Source organism: Manacus vitellinus, unplaced genomic scaffold (assembly GCF_001715985.3).
Source record: "Manacus vitellinus isolate BGI_N305 unplaced genomic scaffold, ASM171598v3 scaffold_2_pilon, whole genome shotgun sequence".
NCBI lineage: Eukaryota > Metazoa > Chordata > Aves > Passeriformes > Pipridae > Manacus > Manacus vitellinus.
In genome coordinates, this window is record NW_021940208.1 from 20460201 (window position 1) to 20479267 (window position 19067).

Here is a 19067-nt window from a genome sequence, read left to right on the forward strand (position 1 = left end):
CCAGCACTGACTTTATCTACTTAAGCAAGCTGACAGCTTGTGTACTACCATGTTTGATTATTTCTATCACATCTGAAAGCCTTCACTCAGTATCAGGCACTCATATCTATGGCCAAGTCAAACACAAACCTGTGAGATCATCCTTTTTTCTGCTCGTCTGAAGCTGCTGCTGTTTAAAGAGTGGAAAGCTCTCAAATCAGTTTTAAAAGTCTTTTTTTTTTTACTTCTTGCCTTGCAGCATTTACAGGAGCAATGAACAACCATTCTTCTGGGGTTCATTAAAACAGAGGACTTGTAGTTAAAGTGCCCCATGCTATTTTTTGCAGCAGAAATCAAGTTATACAATGACTTAATTTTGAAATTCAATGTAATTGGACTGTTTTCTGGAAATTGTGTCCAAAATCTGATACATAATCTGGCCTGCCAGAATCTACCCCAAACATAACTGACCTCTGCATTATTACAGGAACAACAGATAGATTTTCTTCTTTTCCTCAAAACAAGAAAAATCTTACACCAGTCTTCGTCATCCTATGAAGGCATCACAACAGAGTTCCCTTGTAGGGGGATCATGTATACTTTGTGCAGGTTCTTTCCTGCCTTCAGCGCTTACGAAGAATTTCTCTTCTTTGCGTCGATGAAGGGTTGGCATTTTTTTGGGAGTTACGTAAGCTACTGCACAAATCTATGACGAAAAAGAAATAAGAAAAGTTGTTGAGCATTCTATTAGAAGTTGACCTAGCTGTTGAATGTGCTACAAAGGGCAACCAAATGTATTTCAATAATGAGGTGGGTCAATGCTGTGGAACTTGATCCACTGATTGAATCACAAAAGACTAAAATCCTCTCATGTTGTTTGGTTACTCCTAGTCCTCAGACTGACCACTGTCAGCATCATTGGCTTGTTACTATTTCTGACTGCAAAGCATGCAGATGCCTCCAAAGTTGTGGTCCAAGCGCACACAGCCCCTTCCCCAAGTAATCCTGAGCACGCAAACTGGTGTGGCCCCTGATCCCACCCTGTGCCACTGAAATCAAGGCCTTGGCTCATGACCAACCAGCCACGTGCTTGCAAAACAGAGGCTCTGATCACCTTATGAATAGCTAAAATAAAGCCATGGAACTTGGGGTTTGGAGCACTTTATTTGGTAACACCACATACAGAATCAATTAGGTTGGAAAAGACCTCTGAGATCATCGAGTCCAACCTACAACCGAACACCACCATGCCAACTACACCATGGCACTGAGTGCCACGTCCAGGAAACACCTCCAGGGACAGGAGGCATACGTGGCACTGCGGACAGGCAGCAGAATTCCACCTTCCAGGGTGTCCCATTTCTGCAACTTGCAGGGTATTTCAGCCACGCAGAGACACAGCGATTTCCCAAATTGTTACTGCGAACGGGCGTTACCAGGACATTTCCCAAGGCGTCTTTATCCCCTCGGCAGGTCCCCGGACGCCTTGCCCGCACCAACCCCCGCACCAGCGCAGCCCCGCCGGCTGCTGCCCGCACGGCTCCAGGTGCCACCTGCTGCTCCAGGGCCAGCCCTGGCCGGGCCGGCCGCAGCCCCCCCCGGACGCGCCCACGCAGGGCCGCGTCCCGCGGCAGTGCACCGCTCCGCATCGCTGGGGGGCACGGGCGCAGACGTCGCGCACCAGCGCCCCGCCAGGGAGAACCCGGCCTGCGTGACGCCGCGGTGCGCAGCTCTCACCGAGGAGAGCCAAGGAGGGTGCGAGAGTCGCCAGCGCGCCGTCGCAGGGATAGGGACAGTGGACAGGACAGGACAGGGACATAGGGCAAGAGACAGGGCGGCGCTCATTCGCCCCGGCGGCGCGCGGGACTGTCGCGCGGCGGCAGCGAGGCGGATCTGCGGCCAGGCACCGCCCGCCGTGCCGGCCGGAGAGCCGCCGGCGCCCCCTCGCGGCCGGGCCCAGCCAAGCGCCCGCTGGTTTGACCGCCGGCCGCCTAAGGCCGGCTCCCGCAGAGCCGGCCGGTGGGCCCGACCGCACAGGGGCGTCCACATCCGGGGTGGATGGCGTGCCGCATGGACAGCCGCGTTCAGGTAATGCCTGGGCCTGGCCGCCGGGTCCGCGCCAACACCACGCTCCCGGTCCGCGCCCGCGCGCGAGGGTCGTCGGCAGGAACCGCCCCGGTCCGCGGGGCCGGCTGGGGCCCCTCCGGCGCACCGCGGCGGCACTGCGCGCCCGAGGGGAGCGGGCTCTGCGCGGCCCCCGGGATGGGGTCGGTGTTGAGGGAGCTGCGGTGCCCCGGTGTGTGCGAGGGGGCTGAGCGAGCAAGGAGTGTCCAGCCGGGAAAAGGCCTGGCAAAGCGCGACGCTCAGTGTGGCCCGGAGCTACCTGGTGTCACAGAATCGCAGAGTATCCCGAGTTGGATCCACAGGAATCACCGAGTCTAAGTCCTGGCCCTACACAGGACACCTAAGAGTCACACCACGTGCCTGAGAGCGTTGTCCAAACCTTCTTGGACTCTGTCAGGCTTGGTGCTGTGGCCACTTCCTTGGGAAACGTCTTCCAGCACCTAACCACTCTCTGGGTGAAAAACCTTTTCCTCATATCCACCCTAAACCTCTCCTGACACAGCTGATAGCATTACAAGGAGATTAAAACTGTAGGGAATTCAGTGGCTTCTCATTTATAACTACTCGTTTTAGAACAGTAGAATGGTTTGGGTCAGAGGGAATCTTCAGAGATCATCTGATTCCAACCCCCCTGCCGTGGGCAGGGACACCTGCCACTAGACCAGATTGCTCAGAGCCTTATCCAACCAGGCCTTGAACTCTTCCAGGGATGGAGCATCCACAGCTTCTCTGGGCAGCCTGTTCTAGTGTTCTTGCTTCAGTATTTATGTCTTAAATGTGCAAAACAATGTTTAGCAACTGCTTTTACATGAATTGGAAGAGAACAGGCATTTTGTTGGGCTTCAGAGAACCAGTAGTACAGGACCAATATATATGGAGCAAACAGGAGCTAATTGATGCTTGCCATTATGTTTGTGATATCTCTGTATGTTAGTTCACATTTGGAAAACTTGCTTTTCCCATTTATCTTTTTCTGATTTTTCCTTCAGAAGCACTAGATTAACAAAACTGTGACTGCTTTGTTTAAGTATTAAGAATACTTTTATAAAAAAAAGATGGGGTTGTTTTTTACATTAATGATCCTTGCTTAAAATACTAATACACGAACACTGATAGTAGTATGTAATTAATAACAAGCGTTAATTATTTCTCATCTGACGCACTGCATGAAGCATATTTTGTAATTTTATATTTTCTCAAAGGCTCTAAGAAAAATTGTAGCATTTAGAATTGTTTTATATCATTTTGTACATCTGAATGCGGTCCTTGAACTAACAGATATTTCAGACACAGTTATAAAATTATACTTTCTGCGTTTCTTGAAAACCATTCTCCAGCCGTCTGTTCAGTAAACACTTCTGTTGATTTATAACTGATATTATTGAGGTGAAAGCTAGTAGTTTTTGTTAGGTATATGTGCAGACAGGTTCCTTGTAAGGAGGAAGCATTTTCGAGCAGAATGTAGGAAAACAGATCAGTTCAGAGTTTTCTCATCTTTCCATAACCATGTTGCTAAGCAGCTTTGCTTAGCATTTGCTTTGCCACACTGGTAGGCATCTTGATTCTCCTGTTGTTTGTTGTTGTGCGTTAGTGCTTGCTTATCTTTTTTTTTTTTTGCTATCTCTTGCCTACTCAAGAGCTTGCATGTGAACTTCTCTTTCTATTTGTTTTAGAACTGTGGAACCATTGGAATATTACAGAAGGTTTTTGGTGAGTAAAACATGAGATGCCTGTATAAGTTGCCTGTAATGAATTTTTTCTTTCTTGTGGTTCTTCAGATCTAACACGATGGAATATTGTTCAATTTCTAACTTAAGAGTCTTGTACTGTGCAGTTTCTGCCTGATGGTATTTGAATGTTACGGTTTTTTGGGGTTGTTTTGCTTTAGTTCACTCTCTTTAGAGCTCCACTAGGTGGGGATGGAGGAGGGGAATTGCCTATGAAACCTTAGCAGTGCAGACAGGTGGAAACTCTCATTTTAAGTTACCAACGAGTATTCATTCATGGATGATGTTCTGAATCTAGCCTGTAATACTTACCTTTGAGACAATCAATTTATTGTTATATTTTCTAAATAAATTATAATAAATTTTAAAAATCAGGGATTTTTTTGCAGGCCTAGAACCACAAACTACATATCAATTGATGAAAAACCAACTAGAGTGTGACCAAGTTTTTACTAGCATTTTTGAGACTGTATATTTCTGCTAAAAAGAAGAGAATATTATTTTATATCAACTTCTATAGCATAGGTATTACTGTATTATTTAATAAAGTATGTTTTCTAATTTGAACTTTGTAATTTTTGTTTAGAAAGAGAACTGTCGACCTGATGGAAGGGAGTTAGGTGAATTCCGAGCAACCACTGTCAACATAGGCAAGTGCTTATTTGGAATAATAATAATAATAATGGGGGAGGTATTATTAATATCAGGTTATAATAGTGACCTGAATGCCTTGCTAATTGGTTTTCTTGGTTCTTACTTTGAAACAAGGAAGAGAAAGGATTTTTATTTACCATTTCAGTAAGCATAAAAGAGAGTGCATGGCACAGTAATATACTTTAACATTGTTTTCAGTCCTGATCCTGGGCTCATGTGCACAGTGTAATTACTCAGGTCTGCTCCTGTCCAGGTACGTGCAGCACAATTTAGGTGGTTGTGGAATCTTGTTTCTGTCTAAGGTCAGCAGCATATGTTATAGATGCTGAAGGCAGCGACAAGGCATACACTGACCAGCACAAAATTGATGCCTGAGCATCTTGGGAGGGACACTGAGTTCTGGCTTCTGCTCGTTCTGAGCTTGGTGGGCACCTGCCTCAAGCAGAGGCAGAATGAGCCAGCAATGTGCCCTTGCTACAAAGAAGCCAATGTTGTCCAGGGCTGCATTAGGCACAGCATTGCCAGCAGTTAAGGAACATGATCCTGCTCTCTGCTCAGCACTGGTGAGGCCACACCTGGAGTGTTGTGTCCAATGCCGGGCAATGTATATAAATGCCTGAAGGGAGGGCATGGGAAAGACAAAGCCAAGTTCTATTCATTAGTGCCCAGTAACAGAACATGAGTCAATGGGCACAAGCTGAAACACGGGATGTTCCCTCTGAACATGATGAAACACTTCTTTACTGTGGGAGTGATGAAGCACTGGCACAGGTTGGCCAGAGAAGTTGTGGAGTCTCCTTCCTTGGAGATAATCAAAAGCCATCTGGGTACAATTCTGGGCAACCAGCTCTAGGTGGCCCTTCTTGAGTAGGGATGTTGAACCAGATGAGCTCCAGCTGTCCCAACCTCAGTCATTCTGTGTGATGGTTTAATATAGAGATTCTGTCCCACTCTGGATTTGAGACGTTGCTTATCCTCTGTTTAGTATAAAATGATGGAAAGTTAACACTTTGTGAAGGTGGATGTTAATTAATGCTCTCTGAATGAAAAATAGATTTTATTGAACAGTACTTTTCCTCTTCAGGTTCAATTACAACTGCAGATGGTTCTGCCCTGGTGAAATTAGGAAATACCACGGTGATTTGTGGAGTGAAAGCGGTATGGTTGGTTTTATTTTAATTTATGTGTTAGCAGAATTTGTGCATTGGTGTTTAGAATGAATTGCCCACAGAGTTACAATAATGTGCCAATCAGACACAATTACAGTCTTTCACTAGAGTTATTTTCAGACATGAAAGTTAATATAGAATTTAATTACCTAATCCTACCTGTTTAGTCTGAGGACATGTATTTTTTGTGGTGCCCATCGTGTAGGGGAAAAGATGTATACAAATATAAACTCCTTGTTATTTCTAGATAAAAGCTATATAATTGAAAAGTTACTGAATATTGATCAATAAGTGCACTGGGGATTAGTTGGCTGGACTATCAAGTGCCTTGTAGCCTTAACTTTACTGCTGGCCTGCCATGAACTATGAGCCAAATCACTGCAGGCCCCTGTACTGGGTTTTTCCGTAGGAAATTTACAGACAAGGACCGATTAAAAATGGCTTTTGTAAATCTCATTGTAATGATAACTTTCAAGAAAATGACTAGTTGTATATAGAATAGCTGGAAAATCTTGTCTTTTTTGTTTCTCCAGGAACTTGCTGCACCTGCAGCAGATTCTACTAATAAAGGGTATATTGGTGAGTGTGGATCTTGCTCAGGTCTTGTGTTGCTTCAGTTAAGAGGCTGTAATGACAGATTGTGTTGGGAAGATTTCTTAAAAGAATGGATTTGGTAAAATTATATTTCCAAATTGACATCTAGGCAGTGGTACCTCAGAAATTTTAGAATGCCCTCTGCTTGTGAGTTTTCCATGTAAAACTACTTTTTTATTGCTGATTCCAGGCCAGGCTGGAAACAGACCTGCAGCAGGGGCAAGCGTGTATATTAAGAGGGGGAAGGTAGTTAATCTATAAAAGATTATGGCATACAAGGTTGTGCAAAGGCATGTTAACTTCTGTTTTGAAGACAGTAGACAAAAAATATAACTCTTGAAAACACTGAAATAAACCCTGTTTATTTCTTGGAAAACTCTAAAAGTCCTGGGGGTACCTCCCTGCTCCTGTTTGAGTTTCTTTGGAAATAAAATAGTTCTGTGGAACTGAGAGGTTAGACCAAATCCCTCTTTTGTAAGGCATCTCCAAAGTATGTTATTTTCAGAGAGCTTGGGTTTTTTTCACAAATGTTTATGCATGTTTTTGCTTCAAGTCTAAAGCCTCAGTTTTTAATGACTGATGAAAAACAGATAGCATACCAGTCAAGTCAGGCAGTGGGATGAAAATACTGCTGTTTCTTGATCTACTGAAGAGTGCCTAACACTTAAAGAAGAGTTTGTATGGGGTCATGATAGCCATAGCAGGATTATAAACAGAAAATGGTAGTTAGGATTATGTGTTCTACCATGAAATATATAGTTTCTAAATATAAAGTACTACGAGTTCTTTAAAACCAACTCATGCGTAACTTTAGTTTTGAAAGGAGTAGGAGGCTTGATTGAAAAATTTTTCATCTTGCCTTGCATTTGAAGTACATAAAATGATATTAAGAGTGATTGTTGACTTAAATCTATTTTTGATATCCCATTGCCTGCTTTTCTGATGCCTAGTACCAAATGTAGAACTACCATCCCTCTGTTCAGAGAGGTTTCGCTCCGGACCACCTGGTGAAGAGGCTCAAGCAGCAAGCCAGTTCATTGCAGATGTGATTGAAAAGTAAGAACCACCATAGTGCATTTAAAACACAGACAACTCTGCAAGACAGTTTTCTGTTTCCTGGCTTATTCTCTCATGTTATTTTAGTTCACAGATGATAGTGAAAGAAGATCTGTGTATTGCAAATGGCAAGGTAAGTTGTATATCAAAATGAAGAGGGGAATACTAACAAGATCTCAGTAATGAGATGTTAAAGAAGGTATTTGGGGTTATAGGTTGTTTTGTTTTTGTTTTGCTTTTCAGTCTTCATGGTTTGGTTTACATCTGAAGTGTAAAAAAAATTTGCATGATAGAAATAAGTATCTCTATTCAATGTGGGTAGAATTTTCTTGCCTATTGCACGATTTGCTTAGCTGCTGTGATATCTCACGTGTGCAAACCTTTTTTGATAGCTTGCTTGGGTGTTATACTGTGATATCATATGTCTGGACTATGATGGAAACCTTTTGGATGCCAGTGTCTTTGCTTTGTTAGCAGCATTAAAAAATGGTAAGTCTTCTTTAGAGTAAGGGACATGTTCTTATTAGTGTTGCTTGGAGAAATGCGTTAATTTTGAACCATGTTTAATAGATAACTGGTTCACAGTTTGTTAGGACTGCTTGTTTCCTGTCATTTGAATGCTAAATTACTAAAATGCAAAGTGAAAATGATGGTATGGGTACCATAGGTGTGTAACACCAGGAGAGACTATATTCCTGGTTTTTATATGTCCAGTAGGCTTTTTGGGGGAAAAATACTTTTTGTTAAATATGACTCCAAACTATTTTAATTGCATGGCATTTTAGAAATAGAAAATGCTTCTGTGTAAGGATAAATGCTTCTGTTACCTTGAGGAGAAAAATCAAATACTTCCTTGAACAGGTAGTCCTAAGCTAAATACTTTGCTTGAAATTGAGATTTATTTTCTTTTGTACAGAATACTGTTAACGTAGCCAAAACTCTATTCTGATTGATTTTTGGTGGGTTAAAAGGACAGCTTAAATATTTCAGTAGTCTTGGACATCTTTAGGCCTGCTAAACCCAGCAGTGTTTAATATTAGACCACTGTAATTTTTTCATCTCTTCAGTACAATTGCCATCGGTTATTATAAATGAAGAAACTGGTTTATCAGAAGTGAATTTAAAACAGAAGAGTCCTTTGACTATCAGAAAGCATCCAGTTGCCACATCGTTTGCTATATTTGATGAGTAAGTTCATAACTGTTTTGTACTTGTGGAAACAACTGTGTCTGTAAAAGTTTGAGTGAAAGACTGAGGATGCTACCAGTGATGCTTCTGCACTTCTAGTGATGAGTGTGCAGCCTCAGGCAGTGCTGTTTAACTCATCTTATATCCAGGCCTCTCTTGTTGAACTGACCTGTAGTTCTGTGATGTGAATGAATATGCAGAACAAAACAGTCTACACAGCTTCTTCCTGTGACTTTAAGCTGAACTGGCTCCCAACCTAAAAGATATGCTTAAAAGTACAGGGATAGGTATTGGTTTAGGTTTTTGAAATATCCATGAGATGAAACAATGTTACCAATGCAATTAATGTTTTAGAAGCCTATGTAAACAACTGATATAAAAGATAGTACTTTTCGAACAGCTTATACTAAGAACATAGTCAACAGAGGAAGTAAGAAGTAACAGTCTAGTTAGAACAACATAACCTCTGGATAACTGACACATAATTACCTAAGGTGAAGTATGACCAGCACTCCTAAGTCATTGTTTATGTAGGAAAAGAATTGAATTATGAGATTTCAGAATAATCACATCTGATAATTTTACTCCTCACCTGAAATTGTTTACTGGCTCTTCGTTAGTCCAAGTTAAGGATATATTCTGCTGCTGTTTATAAGAAATGCAGTCGTTTCTGGTGGCATCCATTTGAAAGTAGAAAATGACAAACAAGACAGTGTTTACTGTACTATTTAAGATTTAGGTCTATTTAGACACATTGGTAGTTTATGACACATTAATCTGTATTCACAGAAGTGATTAGTAGGGCCTTTCACTCAAATAAGAGGGTGGGGAAAACAATAAACTCAAATGTTGACCAAGTGATTACCAAAATGAATCAGAACAGGATTTTATTGGTACTTTAGAGTGCCTGTGTTAATTGCTTTAATACCAGTTCTGATGGCTCTGAAATTTGATGTACACTGAGAGAGTTTGGGTAACATACTGGACAGACACACAAATCACACTTACTTACATATAGACAAAAAAATTACCTTTGTAAGAAAGCTTTCTTTGCATATCTCTCAGGCTTTGTTTCCTTCACTGAAATCAACTGTTGCCTCAAACAAGCTACTTAAGTCTCCCTTTAGCTCCCAAAAGTAAATATCGAGGGGGTATGTGCCTGTGTTGTGTAGTTGGTTGGTTTGTTTGTTTTAATTCTGATTTGTTTGTTTTTCTACAGCTGTCGACACAGCCCTCTAAATAAAATGCTTGACTACTCTGGCATTCAGAGGCATTTTTCTTCTGTGTGAAAGCCCTCCTTGAATAAATAAGATTTGTAGGTTGCTGGGTGGTGTGGCAGTGGGTGAGGAGCACTGGTGCAGAATGTGGTGCAGCTCCACAGCTGGCTGCTGGGGTGTTGACTTGTACATAAAAAATAAATGATACTTTTAACTCTTCATGTGTCCCTGCATCACACAAAGGGCTGATGTGTCACAGTGTTAGACTTTTAAAAAGCAGCACTTTTGTGCAGGGTAGCTATGTTTTTGTTACTATTGCTATTAAATGGCAATCTGAAATATTGGTGAGGTTTTAAAGTTCAGCTTTAAGTTCAAGTTTTTCTTGTTGAACAAAGTTGGCTTATAGTTTAGATCCTCTTTTTTTTCCATTGATTTTGTTCCATTTTTAACTTAAATGATTCAAAAATAACAGTATTTAATCTCTCAAAGATATGCATCATGTGATGTATGACAGTTTATTTTGTATGCTTTAAGGACAGTCAAACACCCTGTAAATCCATTTTTTAACTATTCCCAGGCTGAGTGATGTTAGAGTTCTCTGACAAGAGACTGAGAACTACTTTGGGTGAACTTACCATTGGAAATGAGTTTTGCATTAAGGTGACTGGTAGAGATTAGTGCAGGCTACACCCCATACCAGTCTTTGTGTAACTACACAATGAGTGACTGCATCCTTCAAATGGCAGTTTAGTGGCATTTTCCTGCGATACACGGATGTCACAAATCTAGGAGACTTTAGGCATAAAGCTGTATTTTCAGTAGACATATACACTGGATTATGTGGAATCTCCCATATCTTTTGACTTTTAAATTGTTTTTAAATCAGCACACTTCGGTAAGAAAACAGCCTGGGCACTAAATCCATCTACAAGTATATTGTAAGACTGCAGTAAAAATTAATGTTATCTGTATTTTGCAATAATGTTAATGGAGCAATATGTACAAACATGTCTGCATGTGTTTTTTCTTTCACAAGCACATTACTCATTGTTGATCCAACTGCTGAAGAGGAAGATTTAGCAACTGGAACAGTAACCATTGTCACTGATGAAGAAGGGAGACTATGTTCTGTCCATAAACCAGGTACTTCCAAGTTTATTACAGTATATTACATATGGGTTTATTATTAAACCTATGGAGATGATAACGTTTAGGTCAAGAAAAGACTATGTATCTGCTTTGTTTTGTAAGATTTGGGGGTGCTTTACAGTAACAGAGTGTCTGCTCAAATACTCATTAAATTACTTCTCCTTGAAATTAGTTTTTAAGATGGTGGCGTGACTGAAGTTCAAAAAGAAGTCACAGCTTGACTTACATACAGCAGAGGACAGATTTTAAGCCTGTCTTCTGTTACAACTCTAGTTTTTTTCCATTGTCTTTGCCTGAGGCTAGAGCTGGGAAAGCTGCATGATCCCCAGGTGAAAGGTGTGTTGGTCATGAGAATTACTATATTAATACTCTTATTTGTAAATCACATTTAGAGATACATAACTGAAGTATAAGTAGAAAATCAAATTGTTCCCTTTAATTTTTAGGTGGAAGTCCTCTTACAGGAGCCAAGCTTCAGGACTGTATCACCAGAGCAATTACAAGACATAAAGAAGTAAAGAAGCTGATTGACAAAGTAATAAAAAGTATAATGTCCAAGTGAACGAAAGGAGAGATCTTTTAAAAAATGGATTTGTAAAAATTGTATTTGTTACAGTGTTCACAAACCTTTTATACTAAATAAACAAATACCAATACTACCTTTACAAAGATCATTTTTTTCTAAAACGGTTTTCACCCTTATTCTATGTATAATGCTGCTGAATGGTAAAAAATACAAGATAAAACATTCTGTTAAAAAATTTAAGTAACTTAAGGAAACCAGATCCTAGCTGCTTTGTAGATGAAATTTCTAGGTTCTGTAGGGTTGGCTTCCAAAATCAGTTCATTTTTTTTAGAGTAACGTCAAAACTTAATTTTCCCACCAGTAATAAAACCCACAAATTTAACTTTAAGCTTTCTCCTTATTAATCTGAAAAAAATCCCCGTTTAATCAATTTTTGGGGGGGGAGGCAAATCTCATAATTTTGGAGGGGCTGGTGTGCCTCTTTTACTTTTTGAGTGGCTGCCTGAATGCTGTTGATGATGCAGGTGAGCTGCTTGTGCTGCTGCTGCTGCCGCCATGGCCATTTGATGCTGCAAGAATCAAAACTGCTGCCATGAAGGAGAAGGGGGAGAAAAAGCTTGCTAGTGTTGACTATAAAGCTTTCATGTCAGGAAGAATGAGAGGAAGGGGGGGGGGAGGGGGAAAGTAGAAAAATGAGGAAGCACCAGGTTGACAAAAGGAACACACCATGTACTGGGGCAGTGGGTACAGTCAAGCAGCACCCAGGATACAGAAGTCTGCAGAGGGTACAGCTAACGTTTTATATGTGTATGTGCCCTGTTTTGTTTTTTTGCCCTTTTTCTTCATTGCAGTAACTGCAGTAACTCAACAACTTCTGTGAATGTTTGGGTTACACAGTGCATTTTTAACATATTACCTTCTCAGTGTATGCATCGTATGTATTTTCTTTATATATTACAAAGAGCAGACTGTGTGCTGAAAAAATATTAAAATATTTTCATAAAGCATCTGGATGACAGAATGGTAAAAGGAATGCTTTGCAGAGCTGTTGCTTCCATGTACTGATTGTAGCAGTGCTACATTTGAACTTGCAGGTGCTTATATTCATGCCATTTTAAAGTCTATTGGCACCTGCCAGACCTGATTTAGATAAGTGTCACAAGCACCCCTTGAATGTTTGCAAATCAGGAAGGTGGATGGCTTAAATGAATAAAAGTAAATTCAGTGCTCCAAGCTGAGAGAACCATAGATTATAAATCTTGCATGATAGTTTGCCAAATTCAAGGTTTTTTGTAATTTGTGAGACCATAGTGACATTAGTTAAAGAAGTCAAAAGGGCAGGATTTTTGATTTTGGAGCCAAGAATTGTATTTTTTTGGTTTGTTTTTGTTTGATTTTTTTTTTTTTTTTTTAAAAACTCTGTCAGAGTGAGGTTGCTGGATTGCTTGTATCTGTTGCTGCTGCTGCTGCTGCTGCAAGGCTTGTTGCTCTTGCAAGGCCGAAGAGAGCTGGAATCTCTGCTGAGGGAGGCTTTGCCCAGGTCTGTTCATGGCAGAGCCAAGCTGAGACAACACTGAGAAAGGAGAACAGAAAGGCAGGCAGGTCAAAGAGGTCAGGTTGAGTTTGTCAGGGCTGAGGAAGGAAGACATAGGAATACAGTGTAGCAGGAAAGGGGATCAGTAGAATTAGTTTCAGAGTCAGATTGAAAACAGTGCAGAGTAAGGTATACATGATATATGTACTCAGAACATAACTAGATTATGAAGTGCTTGTGGAGACACAAATAAGTTTCTCACATCAGATGTTAAGCACAGAGTTAAAGAAATACTCCTCAGTGAAGTCTGGCATGGAAGTTCCCATCATTTTCTTTTTGTATTAAGTATAGCTTATTTTCATGTGATACAATCAATTGACTGTACTTAACTGCCAAACAAAACAGAGAAGTGCATATGTTAAAAGTCCAGTATTTCTTGTGTAACTCACATGCTGATAATAATCAATAAATTGTTCTGATCTAACATATGACTTCTTTAAGATCAAACTCCACTTCAGTGTGAATTTATCAATATACACACTTAACTACAAAAGGAGGCTCAGCAAGCACATACCTGTGGCTTGAGGTTGCATAAAATTCCCTACTCCAGTCAGGTTAATTACAACAGCTTGTTGGGCAGATAATGCCTGATCTTGAGTGGATGGACCTTGGTCAGACCCCTAGCAAAAATGAAAAGCTTGATCCTTATTACCAAACTTTGGTTTGAAGTGTTGTTTAAAAATATTTAATGCTATGTCCTCCGGTGTATGTATATACAGGCAATAATGCAGTCACTACAAATAGAACCGATGTTGAATGCCCCCAAACAGCTTTGTTTTGGCAGAAATGGTACTGCACCTGTTACCCTGCAGAAGTCCCATGTAGTTGTCAACTTCCCTGTAGTCTAGCAGAGACTAGACTTTATGGTTGTAATCTTATGACTGTTTCCTGTCCCACTCCCAGCCCCAGAATCTTCAGGTGACCCTGAAACCATCCATGTGCAAAGGTCCTAATCAATCAAAGTATGGAAAGCCTGACACTTTACTTTCCCATGTTCATATTGTGCCACACACTCCTTAATTTCATAAAAAATACAAACCCCGCTTTTAAAATTATATTTTCAGAATAGAGTAGTTCTCAAGTAATCACACAAATAGAGTAAGTGGAATCTGACAGTATCTCCTGAAGTCAAAGGGTGCTGAATTATGACCTCTTCTAGAACTTAAATTATGCATTGTTTTATAACATAGGGAAATAAAGCATTATATTCACAATCCAAGCAAACTGCACGGCTTATCAGTCAGATAAAGAGCCTGGTGCATTCCAGGAGCTGTGATGCTTCTTTAGCATAACCATATGATATAATGCCACTAAGATCTAAGAAAACCAGACCAGAAGATTGCGTGTTAAGAAGACATCATCACCTCTAAGACTGATGACTAAGACTTGCAGAGTCATAGAACCATATGGAGAAAACCCTAAGAATGAGATGAGAATGCATCTGTTCTGTTGGTAGCCAAGAAAATTGTTGGTCTTTATGGTTTGTTTCCACTAAGCACTGTGAGTACATATGTTCTTGTCCTTATGAAAGATAAGGGATCTACTGTTCATAATAGCTCATTTTAGGTAACGACCCCCTAGTCTTCCTCTAGAATGCACAGAAAGAGGGAAATTCCTTAGGGTAATTTAACCAATGCAGAGATTGATTTCCTCCACAAGAACTTTCTACCACAAGAAAGACTAAGCTTACATCAGCCTTTTTGTAAATGCCCTTGATGTTCAATGTCTAGACTATAAAAGAGTATGAGCTAGCATGATTTTTTTTCAGTAATTTAACCAGTAACTGACATTCAGACATTTGGATGCTGTGAACAAATCTGAAAATTTCCCATTAAACTGTTCCACATTCCAGAACAAGGCTTGTGACACAGGAGACTATACACCGTAAAATATTTGAGACAGGCATCTTGTTTATGAGCAGTCTACAGTAGCACAAGTGAAATGATTATGACAAACTTCAGTATCCAGTAGAGACTATTTGGTAAGCAAAAGTCTTGCATGTCTGGGAAGACAAACACAAAAGCAGAGCAGCTAGTTTTCCCAAACTGCTGCATCAGTGTTGGTAAAGATTTTTAAGTGCAGGCAGAACTAACCACTCAAAATTTGTCATTTTGAGAATAGGTCTCGATCAAGACTTTAGACTTTTTCAATGCTTAAAGCCTTTAACACCAATTACAGGCAAGAGTAGTGCAAATGTCTTAAGATTACAACTTTAAAGCCAACTGATACCTCCTCTGGTGCAAAGAAAATTCTGTTGAATTACAGCAGTGAGGATTGTAAGCCAGCTCACAGCAGTGTAAGTAAGAAGTTTTAGTTAACTTTGTAATAATCGTGACAGCATTTTTTCCTCTGTTCATCTGATGTATCTGCTAGTTATGATAAACATTAACACTAAACTGATTTTACACATCCAGTAGGCTGGCTCTCTTCATGATAGAGTTAGACAATGCTCAGCCAGTGGTTTTGTTACAGCTCTTCTATACAGTATACAAATAAAGAAGTATAACTCAGTTCCAGTCATAGCAACAGAGCCACTGCAGTCTTTGCTGTTCGAGAATATTTAGGAGGAAGACTTTCCTCTCTCTCTGCTACAGATCTGTTGGGTAAAGGCTCGTTTACTTGTGAAGGTGGGGAGAATAGGAGAAACTGTTTCATCCATGCACCCCAGACTGAGGGCTGTTAGCACACACCCGTTCTCCCTGTTGCTGAGGACTACAGGTTGTAGGCTGCTGAGGTTGTTGCTGTGGAGAAAACTGTGATAGCTGCTGCTGGAGTGGGTTAAAAATAAGTGAACTGCCTGGAAGCTGATGAAGATTAAAAACAAAAGGTGTGATTCAATCAAACTGCTGAGTTTCCTACTGTTCTAGGATGAACATAACATTGATAATGACATACTCCCTAGAGGTTTCTTTTTTGGTTTGTTTTTTAATTCCTTTAAAATCAATAAGTTTACAATTGCTGCTGTTTGGGAAAAAGTCTTATGTTCTGAAAACAAACCTGCATGAAATTATAGTGAGATATGTCCACAGAAAAATACATTTTAATTATTCTAATTAAAACAGTAGATATTGTACTGATACTGAAAATGTAAATGTTAGCCTTCAAAAGCCTTGCATATTATTTCATCTTTCAGAATATTCCACTGGATTTTAATAGATAGTGAGATGACCTTGATTTCTCTCCTTACCCCAGGTTTAATTACTCTGATTTCAGCCAAATATTCTTGGTGTATATGAGTGGCAGAGCTAGCTTGAAAGGATGTGCTTCAATGTGGAATCATACAAATACAAGCATTTAGATCTATAGAAGAGCTCTACTCTGGCATAATTGCCTCCTGTGCCTCCCTTTTCCATGTTTCTGGAGTGCGTACAGGAGTGGGAGGTAGAAGTGGCAAAACTACAGCTGTTCTTTTACTGGTAATAACTTCTTGAAGCATGGTGAAACACGTGGAACACTGTAGCTGCAATTCTGCACCTGTAACTGGCAACTGACTTCAAGATCCTGGAACTCCACCCAGTTCCACAAACAGTCCTTGTTCTGCTTTTAAATGCAACTCTGACATAAAAAGCAATATTCTGCTCATGTTTGTATGTATGCTTAGTGGAAAGAAAGCATTTACAGACCTTCTAAACTCCCTATCTTACATGAGCTTTTATTTCCATTACCAGAAGCTCTTTTAACTTATTATCATACCTAACTGGGCATGCTGAGCTCAGCTTTTAGGCATTCTGTGTGTAACCCCTGAGTGATTCTACTGTACTGTTTTGTACAGTATAATCATAATTAGAGTATAAAGAATGATTTGCAATAAAAGCTTAGGCAAATCCTGAAAATAGAAGATTGTATGTTAGCATTAATCTTTTGAATTCAAATGTCAGCATTTTTAGATTGTTCCAGAAAATTAACTACTTTGTTCTGAGCTAGGAATATAATTTCCTCCTGGTATCTCTATGGAAGTAGCTTTTTCTCTTAGTCCAAGCATTTTAAATAAGCAATTTAAATTTGCTGTAAGTGGTCTGACCAACTGGCTCCAAAGATCTGTGCAGGGCAGTGCAGTAAGCAGGTCTCTACAGAAACATAAGAAATAATCATTCTTATTGTGTCCAAGTATATCAATTACCTGTAGAAGATTTAAGGGCCAAAGATTTGATGTGTTTTTCAAACCAAAGGGGCTACTGTTAAAGAGAACATCTTTTTTTACAACAATTTCTTAGTGCCTACTTTAACCTAATTAATGTTTTGTCCTAAACTGTTAAACAAATACTATATATGCACTGCCTGCACAATAGCATAGTGTTAAAAACTTAAAAGTTGAAAACAATGGAGTCAACAAAGAACATGTACTATTTCAATCATCATGGGACTTATCTAAATTTCATCAGATAGTTAAACTGCCATTTGCCAAATTTGGATCAACTATGAAGCAATTATTTAAGAATCAGAGGATAATACTGCATCTTTAAAAGCTACTGTGTAACTCCTGCTTAAATGTAGCATGTACCGCTGTATTTGTTGTGGATGCACTAGCCAAAGTGTATCAATAGAAAAGCTTGAGCTGGTTTTTTTGGTTTTCTTTCTTTTTTTTTTTCCTTAATCTTTCATGTCCTGCAGAAAGAAAGGAAATAAATGCCAATGGAGGCTAGAGCTTTAACATAACTCTGTGCAGCACATTTACACAATTCATAGCACTAACATAAAACCACAGTCAATATGATAGAAGAAAACTTTTATAAGTTTTTTTCTTTGTGCAAAACAAGAAGGCAGAAAATTTACATCTTTTGAACTACTCACTTTTTAAATTATTTAATGCAAAAAGCATATTATAATACTATGGAGGACACTGGAATGTTCCGTGTACAATTATTCGTAAGAAAACTGAGAAACTGCAGCTATGGTTTCCTCTTTGTATGAATCTGTTCATGAAATGGCTCAAGATGCATACATATTTTAAAAATCTTTTATGATCTATAGCTATGATTACAATGAATCTGTCAGTGTTAATGAAAATACTTAAACTACAACATCACTTCTGATTGAAATTTGCATTTTAACACTTGAATGTATGGTGCTATCATCTGCAGCATCACCACCACACTTGAAATCAGCAATAATTTGTAAACCAGTGTAGGAGTGTTTTTAAAAAATCATCTTATTGTTTATTGTATCATCACCTCAGGATTGATCAGGTTATATACATACATTGATACACAACTGCACCAGCTTCTATAACATTTAATAAACTAGATGCTTAAATTATGTAAAGGCAAACTGATCTAACATACTGTTTTTATGCTGCAGAAAAAAAATCTACACTTTGGAGTTTTACCTCATCACATCATCTACCAGCTTTTCATATATGAGGAGATCATGCTAATTGCATAAAATGTATTAAAACATATACACAGAGGGTGCATACATATATATACAGAAAACAAACATAGTTACAATAAACAGAAAATACATACAGTGAACAAGAGACCTTCCTAAAACTGCGTAACTTACACAATTTAGGGTACACTGTACGCTTAAGTTTCATCATTCCACAATTTAAGAAGTTTACCTCAGGAAGCATTTATGCAAAAGCCTGAGATTTAATGGAGAATTTAGGTCGTGACTCACTTTGTGAAGGGCTTGCAGGAGACATGGCAGCTGGAGAGAGCAGGCAAACTCGATTAAGATCCATAGATTGTTTCCGAGAAAGACCAGGAGGCTTAGAAGGAGGAGGAGGAGTTGGGGATTTTAGATGACCACTTGACTGTTGTGAACTAAAAATATTCCCTGAAAAAGCATAATTAAAATATATTATTGTTCTGTGAGTACAGATTTACTCAAATATTTGTTAAGATACACTTTTGTGACCAATATAATCAGAAATAAAAAAAAAATATGCTCTTCTCACAGATAAGGTTCTGGTATTTTTTTAATTAAATCTTTACTAAAGGGATATCCTGTAATTTTACAACAGGCAGAACATGTAAAAAGGAGATGCTTGAGTCAATAAATAGTTACCTGAAGAGCTACTTAGTGAACTTGAAGGTAATTTGATAGGAGGAGGTTGGTGTTTTACACCTTTCCCCAGCACTGAAGACT

At 39.5% G+C, this 19067-nt stretch overlaps 1 protein-coding gene across 1 annotated transcript; it reads left to right on the forward strand.

The window, feature by feature from the left end:
• Positions 1-1240: 1240 nt before the first annotated feature.
• Positions 1241-11511, forward strand: LOC103767164 (exosome complex component RRP43). The gene is made up of 11 exons (XM_018071258.2): positions 1241-2067; positions 3777-3813; positions 4417-4480; positions 5569-5642; positions 6187-6232; positions 7198-7303; positions 7391-7436; positions 7696-7792; positions 8371-8491; positions 10745-10851; positions 11304-11511. Exons 1-11 carry the CDS (start codon positions 1241-1243, stop codon positions 11417-11419), a joined length of 1641 nt encoding a protein of 546 aa, XP_017926747.2. The 3' UTR covers positions 11420-11511.
• The last annotated feature ends 7556 nt before the right edge of the window (positions 11512-19067 follow it).

What these genes read in the sequence shown, in the direction of transcription:
- LOC103767164 (XM_018071258.2), top strand. Translation starts at nt 1,241, where the DNA reads ATGGCACTGAGTGCCACGTCCAGGAAACACCTCCAGGGACAGGAGGCA. An exon ending in TGTGTATTGCAAATGGCAAG is followed by an intron (nt 7,437 to 7,695) that starts GTAAGTTGTATA and finishes CTTTTTTGATAG; the next exon opens with CTTGCTTGGGTGTTATACTG. An exon ending in GTTAGCAGCATTAAAAAATG is followed by an intron (nt 7,793 to 8,370) that starts GTAAGTCTTCTT and finishes TCATCTCTTCAG; the next exon opens with TACAATTGCCATCGGTTATT.